The 11,915-nt window shown below is 43.0% G+C and overlaps 1 protein-coding gene across 1 annotated transcript; it reads left to right on the top strand.

Annotated features, from left to right (window-relative positions):
• The first annotated feature begins 1,776 nt into the window (after positions 1-1,776).
• cyb561 (cytochrome b561) lies at positions 1,777-11,328 on the top strand. Its single transcript, XM_080777252.1, has 6 exons — positions 1,777-1,800; positions 3,139-3,346; positions 8,328-8,426; positions 9,150-9,253; positions 9,801-9,958; positions 10,785-11,328. Exons 2-6 carry the CDS (start codon positions 3,145-3,147, stop codon positions 10,990-10,992), a joined length of 771 nt encoding a protein of 256 aa, XP_080633378.1. The 5' UTR covers positions 1,777-1,800; positions 3,139-3,144; the 3' UTR covers positions 10,993-11,328.
• The last annotated feature ends 587 nt before the right edge of the window (positions 11,329-11,915 follow it).

The following is an 11,915-nucleotide window of genomic DNA, read 5'->3' as shown; positions in this document are numbered from 1 at the left end:
GGTGATGATCCAGTCTTCTCCATGTATGGTTATCCAGGGTTTGATGAGGTCAAAATTCGTGATCTTCATATATAGAGACAACCCTATATGGAGCGTGTTACGAGGCGTGACGGACGGACGGACAGACTGACTGACATGTTTTGCAGGTTTTCATAGTAATCTGCAACCTATAATAGCAATACTTACATGTCTGTGATTGTGTCTGCGTGAGGTCGAATGTACAATACAACCCAAAATATAGGTTTGCTTCCATCTTGTGGTGATAACAGAGAATGTCAGACCTGTAGCAACATTTAATTACCAGAGCTCCTGGAATGGACTTTTACAGGCCCATCCCCATGTTCTATAAATCTATGGATCCTGCATCCATATGTTTCACTTCACACAGGTGTGATTTTCACACTTCCGCGTGACTTCCGCCTCGCGCTGGCGACCGGTTGCTTCAACGAACTGCAGGGACCAATGAGGCATCTATTTTTTCCTATAAGCAGCTGTAGTGTATAGATTCTGTCTTAACACAAACATTAAATGCCATTGACAATGAATGGAGAATTTATGTCATATGTGTCTGAGCAAATCGGCTGTCGGTATGTCGGTGGAAACCCTTGGCCAATAAGGGACCACCATTCTTGATGCAACTACGGTATGTTTCAAGGTTGGTACAAGGTCAATAATTGATTAGTGTCCCTCGCTTTTCACACAGGTATGATTTTTTCCCCTCCTAAATACAGCTTTTGTCTCATATTTGCCATTGACAATGAAAGGAGAAATTGGGTCAAATGTCAGCCAAATATGATGTGAATTTGTACGATGACAAGAGCGCCAGTGCGCCACTCACTCAAGGGTGTGATTGTTTCTATGCTTCACACTGACTGCAACGCGAGCGCTTCAGCTCCGTCTTTCAAAATAAAACCATTTAATATCTTATGCTCTTCATGCTTTAACGGGGTGCCGGAAATAGCAGATCTACAAGCTTACCATGCATCTCAATGATCTCACTGTGAGCTTGCATATTTGTATAGATAGACTAGTGGCGTGACGTCATCTCATTTTTGAGGGGCGATATCTTTTTTTTGTGTGTGAGTGTGTGCATGTGTGTGTGTGTGTGTGTGTGTGTGAACCATAGACTGTAAAAATAATATGGACAAAGCGTTCGCCGGGTCTGATATGGACGTAAAATGAAGCCAGTAACACAAACGTTGAAGACGCGAAGGTGAGGGCGCAAATTCTGATTGAGATGATGTATGATGATGTACGATATGATAAGAGCGCCCCTCACTTCACACGGGTGTGATTTTTTTAATATTTAGTGAACTAATTGTCGACTTAAATGTTTGTCCACATGAGGGCAATCAAAGGCTGTTGAATAAAAACAGATAAACAAAGTCAGCCAGAACTTTGAAGACAGTGCTGAACAGTTTATTTATTTATTTATTTATTTATTTATTTATTTATTTATTTATTTATTTATTTATTTATTTATTTATTTATTTATTTATTTATTTATTTATTTATTTATTTAGAACAATGTTTTAATTTAAAGTTCAGTCATTCAGACAGACAGACAGACAGACAGACAGACAGACAGACAGACAGACAGGACGGTTAATCACAACAAGACGTCATTGTGACGTGATTGTATCGTCAGCAGGCAACAGCAGCAGTATCTTGACTTTCTCCATCCAAATCGATCGCGTTCTCTCTCTCTCTCTCTCTCTCTCTCTCTCTCTCTCTCTCTCTCTCTCTCTCAGAAGGCGGATCTATCAGAGTGGAGTGTCGCACACATCAGAGCAGCAGCAGGTCTGTGTGTTTGTTTATATTTTTAACGGTATCGTAGCCTATAAGACTGTATGTTATACTACTGTCCATTTGTTCCGCATCAACACGTTGTACGTCAGAACGTCACACAGTTGTACTGTTATCAGTTAAGTTATGTTAATTTATAGCGCCTAGTGTTTGCCACGCATGCAGCGCGCCAACCTGCTCCCGTTCCGTGCGCCAGTACCAGTAGGCTATATAGATAACTCTCTATAGTGTTTATAAGGTATACCTGTCACCAATTATACAATGATTATGAGGTGACATTGGGCGCGTTCGGAAATAGCGCACTGAGCCCACTGTGCAATGCAAACTAATAGGCCAGTGCGCTCCGGTGTGGTATTTCCGAACGCACCCCATGAGAGAGAGAGAGAGAGGAAGAGAGAGAGAGAGAGAGAGAGAGAGAGAGAGAGAGAGAGGCGCACGCACACATGCATGCACACAACCCCTGCAGACATTAATTAACATGACAAATGGCATTTGTTTCAATTGTGGTCTGGCAGGACCCCGGGGGTCTGGGGACCCTTATATTTGCATCACTTTACCCAAATAAAAGCTCAAAATGTTCTTATAGAGCGTCGCAGTCCCGCCCCTTTCAATGACCCATGCATTTTTCCCATATATCAAAAAGTATTTATTTAAAGGGTTTCACTTAAAAAGAAAGTTAAAATGTTAAAAGCTGCTCTGGGGCAGAGCCTTAGATATAGACAGAGTTACGCAAACTGCGTTCACTTCATGAGGCCAGTGCAATGGCAGCTCTCCTACATAGACTTTTATTGATAATGGGGACAACCAACTAGGACAAGTCCTGGACCGGAAGTAGGCAGAAATGCAATGGACTCCGGCAACAGCCCAGCCCAGTATTTAGATTGTTTTGTAGTAATCGTATAACATAAACATTACAGCGACTTTAGTTGCTACTGTACAATACTTTAAAACAGTTGTCATGTTGCACACGTGCTTAAAATAGATGTTATTTGCGCCGCCCTCGCTGAAAACAATGTATTTCCAACTCCAGCTTGTCTCAATTCAGGCTGCGCTCGGTTTCTGCCTCCTCAATATCGCAACTCTTCTATTAGATGGCTCTGCTCTGGGGCTCAACCACTTTGGAGTTTACGGGGTACGGACATGTTCGTATACTTGGCTGATAACATCCCATAGCTGGTGGGTACGAATATGTTAAATATGTTTTTTTTGTATTACTTTTCCCAGACAGTCATGGAGTCACTCAGTGCCAGTGATTAAATAGCCTCATAACTCTCTCTCTCTCTCTCTCTCTCTCTCTCTCTCTCTCTCTCTCTGTCTATGTTTCTCTCCCAGACCGTCATGGAGTCAGTCAGCCAATCAGAAGGTCTGGGAGCGTTCGGTTGGCTGGTGGGCATATCCCAGGCTCTGGGCGTGTCCATGGTGGTGTTGACAGGCGTGTGGATGGGCCAATACCGTGGAGGCTTCTCCTGGGACGGCTCCGCCCACCAGTTCAACATTCACCCTCTGTGCATGGTACTTGGTCTGTTCCTTTACGGAGATGGTGAGAGCGCACGCACACACATGCACGCACACACACACACACACACACACACACACACACACACACACACACCAAACATTTTGTTTGATGGGGGTTGGCGTGGCAGAACACATCCATCAAAGTCAGACATAAGTCAGGTGTCAGACACAAGGCAAGTGTTTTGAATGCAGCCCAGTAAGGGCATATGTCGACCCAGCCCGCTCACCTCCGCCCGCTGCGGCCATCTTGGAAACGAAACACAATATAAACAATGGGAAAGGGGTGGGGCCGAGAAGGACCCTTATTGTTTTGGTACCATGGCGTGTTACTGCGTTCTACGAGCATGACACCACTGGACCCCGACCCTTTGGTGTGGTTTGGGCTTAATACTATGTCCAATAAATAGTACTTGATATATTTAAAACACAAAATAATGGTCTGCAGGAAGTCCTGAAGGAGCTTTATTGGCATGAGAAAGCATACATTTACATTGCCAAAGCAAAAGTGAAAGCAAAACTGGAACAAAACGATGAAGATAAAGCAATGCAGGTACAAATACATTTTGGATGTAAATAGAAATATAATATAGGTGTAAACAGAGCTGTGTTACATTAACACTTAAAGGTGTAAACTGAGTAATGCTATCTTGTTAAAACAAAAAAAGGGTTGTGCATTTGCTGTCAGAGATTGTAGCTTGTTATAGACTTTGTTTTTGGGAACCCCTTTTGGTGTTTTACCCCCTCAGGCCGGGAACCTGCTATATAAATATTTGAAGTTTTTCAGAAAACTTAGGTCAGGATATAGAGGCGTTTTTAGAATCTGCCTCAGGCCTAAATGGGTTAACAGCAGTATTTCAGTGTTTTGCATTTACTTAGTCTAAAAACATTTACGCCAAGTAGCAGCAATGTATCCAAGTATAATTTAATTAAAGTTAGTTGCAACTTGCTCTGATTATATAAACAGTATTTCTATGTACCGAGGTCATTTGGTGTAAACAGCGCAGGGGTACACAATGATTTGTATTCCTAAAGGTGGTTGTATTCCATTTGGCATCCTTCTCCAGCTCTCTCTCTCTCTCTCTCTCTCTCTCTCTCTCTCTCTCTCTCTCTCTCTCTCTCTCTCTCTCTCTCTCTCTGTTATGTGTTTTTCTGTCTTTCCACTGAAGTCTAATCAAGTAAGACTCGGGTGTGTCTGTTTGATTTGGCTGTGTGTGTGTGTGTGTGTGTGTGTGTGTGTGTGTGTGTGTGTGTGTGTGTGTGTGTGTGTGTGTGTGTGTGTGTGTGTGTGTGTGTGTGTGTGTGTGTGTGCGCGCGCGCATGTGTGCGCGCGTGTGCGTGCATGTGTGTGCTAATGGAGTTTAGATTGATACAGATAAAGTGCATTGCCTGAAGCAACAGCAACAGACAAAGTAACTGGATTACATCAATATACAAAGGTCACTGTGTGTGTGTGTGTGTGTGTGTGTGTGTGTGTGTGTGTGTGTGTGTGTGTGTGCGCAGCGTGTGTGTGTGTGTGTGTGTGTGTGTGTGTGTGTGTGTGTGTGTGTGTGTGTTTGTGTGTGCGTGTGCTAAAGTAAACACCCAGAGGGCATGCCAGGTGTCCTTTTTGAGAGTATTGACACACACACACACACACACACACACACACACACACACACACACACACACACACACACACACACACACACTTTAACCATTTATGGTCCACACAAAGGAGATGCATACAAGGACACAAATGTCATAGGTGCATTAGAGTTACATTTACAAAATCATGGCATGTGTTTCCAAGGTACAACATGCATGTCACTCAGTACTATATGGGTATAAGTAACATGTCTCTGCCATATATGACACAGAGTTGGAACATGGATGGAATGACACAGGAATGTTTGTACATTCTCACTGAGGATGCATGATATGTTGATATGTCCTTTGGTTATGAGTTCCACTATTCTATCATGGCGTGCTATCCTTTGACAGTGGTTCAGTGATCTGTTCTGTGGTGTGATGCAAACAATAGGGAACCTCAGGGCTGGGGAACCAGATGGAAAGATTGAGTCTGGTTGGAAGGACTAGTAGTCTGTCTTTAACTGTGAATGTGATAATGTCCTCATTGAGTGCAGTGTTCCTAATGAATGCGTGCGAGACGGAGTGATCAGCATAGGGAAGACATGCAAGCATCCCTTGGAGTTTTAGTCCAGTCCAGTGTTGTTGTTGCTTATGTTGGTGTACATCCATGAGGACCCGTCTGGCACCTGCAGCAGTTAGCAGGTGACTGTCCAGCATAGGTGACCGTTGCTCTGACCTCTGAGACCCTCACAGTCTCTGAGTTAGACCGCACCCACTCCAGGGATACACACACAGATGACCAGTTTTAACTATAAGGAAATTTCAACATGAGGCCTAAATGGGTTAAAATAATGAGATGATGATGATGATGATGATGATGATGATGATGAGATGTTGGATTAGCCTCCAGATGGAGATGGGCAATGATTAGCCTCCATCCATCCATTTATTCACACAATTGCATCTCATGTTTCATTTCTATGTGTACTTTATATTGTGTTTAATTTTTTTCAGCGGAAGGAAACATCTTGTCTATGAGGTTTTCTCTTAATTGGCAGTATCGGTAGAGGGCGCAGTGGAGACACTAACAGTATTTTTCTTCCGGTGAAAAGAAAATCCCTTTCTGGCCAAAAAGTGCATTTTATATGTGTGGCTCAGAATGTGTCCACTAAGGAAAGTAGGCTTTCTAATAACACAAGCCGCTATTGTTGGCAGTATCGGTAGAGGGCGCAGTGGAGACACTAACAGTATTTTTCTTCCGGTGAAAAGAAAATCCCTTTCTGGCCAAAAAGTGCATTTTATATGTGTGGCTCAGAATGTGTCCACTAAGGAAAGTAGGCTTTCTAATAACACAAGCCGCTATTGTATTGGTGAGTAGCAAAAATGTTCTTTATATTTTCGCTACAGACGAGAGGCTGGTCTGCATTTCATGCGATCGCAGGAAGAGAAGAGTAACATAGCTCTAATGAAGACCTATAGAGAGCTAATTTAGAACCATGATTATGAAGATGAACCTCATGTTTCTATATCAGTGGTTCTCAATATTTCATGTCAAGGACCCCAAAAAATATATGCAATATGCTGCCGAACACCATCTGAAAATATGTTGTTCCAGGGACCCTCCAGAAGCAAAGATTTGAGTTAAAAACTTAAACTCTGAAAGAATATATATTCAAAGATTTGAGGCACATTTTCACGATTTTTCAAAAATAGCAGACCTACAAGTTCATAGCACTGCACTCGGTTCCGCGATATGAGCTTGTAGATCTGCTATTTCTTCAATAGCTAAAGTGTAACATAATGCTTGAAACACCAACAGGGGTTCCCGCCGTGCATGTGAATAAAGGCTCATCATGTTTGTAAATGAAGGCTAATCACTTTGATGACGCATACTAGTGAATGCATAATTCTATACCAACTGAATGGCAGAGATGAGTCTTCAACATCATATTGTGAGCTTGTAGATAAGTAAACATTAGACCATAAAAACAAGTAACCTATGAAATAACAACACAAGAACACGTGTGTGTAGCAAATCAGCAGGATAATTATTTGTCACTGTTGCACAAATACAATACTGAAATATCTAACAACACATATTACCCACATACAAACTAAAGGATAGTTAGGATATCTTGTCCCCCAAACATCATTAAAATAAGATCTGGTTGCACAAGGGGTGGTAGCCATATAGAAGAACTAATTCTATTGGACAGGCTTCAGGACCACAGACAATCAATTAGGCTTTAACAGTAACAGTAAGTGTGTGTGTGTGTGTGTGTGTGTGTGTGTGTGTGTGTGTGTGTGTGTGTGTGTGTGTGTGTGTGTGTGTGTGTGTGTGTGTGTGTGTGTGTGTGTGTGTGTGTGTGTGTGTGTGTGTGTGTGTGTGTGTGTGTGTGTGTGTGCGTGCGTGCGTGCGTGCGTGCGTGCGTGCGTGCGTGTGTGTGTGTCCATGCACATCTGTGTGCGTGCACAGAAGACAGAAGTATGCTTTGTAGATCCATCAAAGCATTCGAACACATGGATCACAGTGCAGTCTTTGTAATGATGGAGGGTCTTAATTGACATCCATGTTGACGCAGATCTCTGCTAATTACATCAAACCATGAAAGATATGTTAAAACATTTCCTTTTATAACTGCATTCACTTATGCTGCAGTTATAGTTTTCCTCCGCAAGAATTGAGATCACGATTCTCACACGATTCAAATGTTTTCCATGTAAATATTTATCGTCTTTAGTTGCTGAACATTACTACGATCAACATGTGTCACCTGGAGCCAACTACTGTGGCTTTAAACAGACAACATCAAAGTGATTGACCTCTCTCTTGTAGCAAAAACATAAGAGTAACAAAGGTGAATTGGACAGCCAACTATAGTGCTGTACCATTCGGGCTCAGATCACATAGGTGTCTGAATCTAGATCTCGATTAATTGTGCAGCACTTGTGCAGGTGCAATTATAGCTACGGTTGTAGGGTTGTCTTGATGGACGCAAAACTGTGCACATACACTCCCTGGATTCCAGAGCAGAACCTCTGCCCCAAATGTTTTCACATGGCCCATTTCTCGATATTACTCACGCAAATCAGTACACAGTATGTCTATGGTCACGTGATCATCAGGGATCTGTCCAGTTCTTCATAGTTTGCAGGAGTGGCTTGTTTTGAACAAAATGCCTCAGGCTCAAATAATTTAACGCAGCGTCAGATTGCCGTGAAACTTTGCATGCACATTGCCACCAGGCACTTTTCACATTTTCCTGGTATAGTGCCACCATGAGGTCCGAAAGTCATTACGATTATAAATGTTTTCATATTCAATTAATCAATATTCTGTGTGCGTGTGTGTGTGTGTGTGTGTGTGTGTGTGTGTGTGTGTGTGTGTGTGTGTGTGTGTGTGTGTGTGTGTGTGTGCGTGCGTGCACATGTAGGTGTGTTGGTGTACAGGGTATTTCGCAATGAATCAAAGAGAACAGTGAAGATGCTACATGCTGTCATCCATGTCATGGCCATGATCATATTCCTCATAGGTAAGTGTGTACAGATTGATTGATTGATGGGATTTGTTAACCATATTATTAACAGAACAGGTATATGCCTACTGTATTAAGGTTATGGTCAAAATGTTCTCCTGGTTTAGAGTTTAGAACCTTGGTGTCTTTATGTAGGTCAAAGATTTTACCCATCATGTTTTAGACAAATCGTGGTGGAACAAAACACCACTCCTCACGTCCTACTAGGACGTGAGGAGTGGTGTTTTGTTCTAGACTCTTCTCCCTTCCCTAAAACACCCTGGACAGCGCTCCACATGTCCCAGACTATATTCCCTTCTCTAAAACACCTTGGACAGCGCTCCACATGTCCCAGACTATATTCCCTTCTCTAAAACACCTTGGACAACGCTCCACACGTCCTACTAGACTCTTCTACCTTCGTTAAAACACCATGGACAACACTCCACACGTCCTAGACTCTTCTCCCTTCTCTAAAACACCCTGGACAACGCTCCACGCGTCCCAGACACTTTTCCGTTCTCTAAAAAACCCTGGACAACGCTCCACACGTCCTAGACTCTTATCCCTTCGTATACTTATAGTTTAATTTAATTAAAGCACTATGGCTTATTTCCATTGGGGTCCTTCATATTTAATTAATCAATATTCCACGTGTGTGTGTGTGTGTTGTGTGTGTGTGTGCGTGTGTGTGTGCGCACACGCACATGTGCGTGCACGTGTGTGTGTGTGCGTGTGTAGGTATTGTTGCAGTGTTTGGCTTCCACAGCTCAAATAAAATTCCTGACATGTATTCTCTGCACAGCTGGTGTGGATTAGCAACCTTCATTGGCTTCTGTTTACAGGTGTGTAACTATGCGCACACGCACACACACACACACACACACACACACACACACACACACACACACATACGCACGCAGCCGCGCACACATTACTATTTCCAAATAGTGGCCCGGCCATTTAATATGCAATAAATTATTTGGACTAGACAGCAATTTGCAGCAGGCTGTTGTTTATTTATCTTCGTACAGTTGCTGTCCAACATGTTTTTTTTTTAGGCAAAGTCTAAGGCAGAGAGAGAGAGAGGTCACCACTGCAGGGCACACAGATGTAGCCACTAGATTGCACTGAGGAACTGTAACGTGTCCCCCAAATGTTATTTATTTCACCCAAAACATACATTTTGTAACCGCCGATCATAAGCAATTTCGTTATGCCTCAAATCAAGCTTGTTTTCCTGTTTACTTCTGTCGCACGGCAACCGGAGTGATACAGACGCGTGCAGAACTGCTTTATGAAACGTAATCAATAAATATATATTTTTAAATGTCAAAAGAATGTGTGAATGAGTCACACATATTAAACTTTCACTGCCACGTCTCCTCACAGTGGCTGATGGGTCTCGGGTTCTTCCTGTTTCCTGTTGCGTCAGCGCGGTTACGTGCGTGGTACCTTCCTCTGCACGCGTTCTTTGGTGTGTTGATGTTCGCCCTGATGACCATGTCCTGTCTGCTGGGGATTACAGAGAAACTAATCTTTACTCTACAGTAAGTATTTATACTCCTTTCTGCTGGGAATTACTGGGAATTACTGAGAAACTACGCTTTACTCTACAGTGAGTTTGAAAAAATATACATAGCTACTACAGTAAGTCACCAGAAGCAGAGACGTGCGTTTTCAATGAGTCTAGCATTCATTAGACGAACAATATCAGTCACCAGAAGCAGAGACGTGTGCTTTCAATGAGATAATGAATGAGGTACCAGAATGTTGTATTTTTTTCTTTCCTTTTTTCAGCGCAATAATTGCGCTGACAAACTTGACCCGCCCGCCCAATTTTGAAGCCAAGCCATATTTCTTTGACTAGTGAACTCTTCAGCTCATCACTCAGGTGTAAATTCCACCCATGGTGAATTAAAGGAAGATTCTGTAATCCATGCATTGGACCATGTAATCTTTTGGACCAAGTAATCCATTGGACCAAGTAAGGTGCAGTGCAGTGCAGTGCAGTGCAGTGCAGTGCAGTGCAGTGCAGTGCAGTACTGATTATGTTTGGGAAAAATCTTTGATAAATGACGGATCGAGTTACCGCATGGGGGTGAGCTTTCTCGCGTCCAAAACGGTCGAGAAATGACAGAGTTGCGGTGTTGCAGCTTTCCGTGCTCGGACACAGGGACACACATATATAGGGACACTGTGTTATGGAGCGGAGGCACTTTTCAAAAAGCAGAAAATGTGGAGATCCTATATATACTCATTTTGTTGCGGTGGCTGGAGAGAGCTGTGAGATGCAAACTGGTCACATCGAGAGCTGGATGGAGAGTGACTGTGTGTGTGTGTGTGTGTGTGTGTGTGTGTGTGTGTGTTCAACAGATCTACATACTCCCATTTCCTCTCAGAGGGGGTCCTGGCTAACTGTCTGGGGGTCCTTCTGCTGCTGTTTGGGGCGGTGCTCGGTTACATAGCAACCAGAGAGGAGTACCGCCGCCCCCCCAACCCCGAGGAAGAAGCTCTGTCCGTTCACTTCAAGACCCTGACCGAGGGGGCGGCGTCCCCGAGGGGGTCCCTGACCTCACCTTGAACCTGACCGAGGGGGGTCCCCCGACCCTCACCGTGACCTCCTGACCTGGACCCTGCTGTTGTTTCAACATGTGCCTTTAGCTGGGAGTTGTAGTTATTTGGTCTAAGATGGCCTAGTTCTTGTGTCTAAACTAGCCTTTATGTGGGATGAGTTGTGCATTTGCGTGTAATGTGCAAGCCAGGTCGCTAGGTGGCGGTGACGGACTTGCCAGATACACCAGTCCCCCATGTACAAGAACCACAATTCCCTTCGACCTCCTATCTCAAGGCTTTTTGTTTACATCATGCTGTGTTTTCAAAGATTGAAGAAGTGTTTTCACTTTGTTGCGATTTTACCCCCCGAAAACACTCCTCTCGTCTGAAGGGAGCCCAGCAAGCGATTTTTGTTTTTGCCGTTTTCTATGAACACGTTCTTGTGTAAAAGTGGCCATATTAGTAGGTGATCTACAAGCTCACAACGTGTCACCATGTGACACATTGTGAGCTTGTAGATCTACAAGAAAGTATTAGTATTAAAAAAGTGCTTTGGCTCCCAACTCCATTGGATCCTCAAACTGTCTGCCAAACCAGCTAACTCCACCCGTTTAGCTATCTTTTTTTCCTTTTCATAAATCAGTGCTATTGAATGTACGTATGTGTGTTGGTTAAACATGAAAAGTAAAAAAGTATTAAAACTAAAAATGAACATTATGGAGTTAGGTGGTTTCTTCCAGACAGCAGAGATAAAATAATATACAATAATATTTAGATATATACCGTATTGTCCTGAATACTCTGATTATATGACGACCCCCATTTTTCAAGTCTCATGTGTGGAAAAAGAACATTGAAGGTAAAATAGTCTAGTTCCCGATTATAATATGACCCAATTTTTCTACCATTTGGGTAAAAAAAAATCTTATATTCAGGCCAATAGGGTAATAT

Source organism: Protomyctophum bolini (genome assembly GCF_963924005.1).
Source record: "Protomyctophum bolini genome assembly, chromosome: 12".
In the NCBI taxonomy this organism is placed as follows: domain Eukaryota; kingdom Metazoa; phylum Chordata; class Actinopteri; order Myctophiformes; family Myctophidae; genus Protomyctophum; species Protomyctophum bolini.
This window is presented reverse-complemented; position numbering and strand designations above follow the sequence as displayed.

Bases quoted from the DNA above. Each gene is read 5' to 3' on its own strand.
- cyb561 (XM_080777252.1), top strand. From the start codon at position 3,145: ATGGAGTCAGTCAGCCAATCAGAAGGTCTGGGAGCGTTCGGTTGGCTG. The intron at 8,427-9,149 runs GTAAGTGTGTAC...GTGCGTGTGTAG, and splicing joins CATGATCATATTCCTCATAG to GTATTGTTGCAGTGTTTGGC. The intron at 9,254-9,800 runs GTGTGTAACTAT...GTCTCCTCACAG, and splicing joins TCATTGGCTTCTGTTTACAG to TGGCTGATGGGTCTCGGGTT.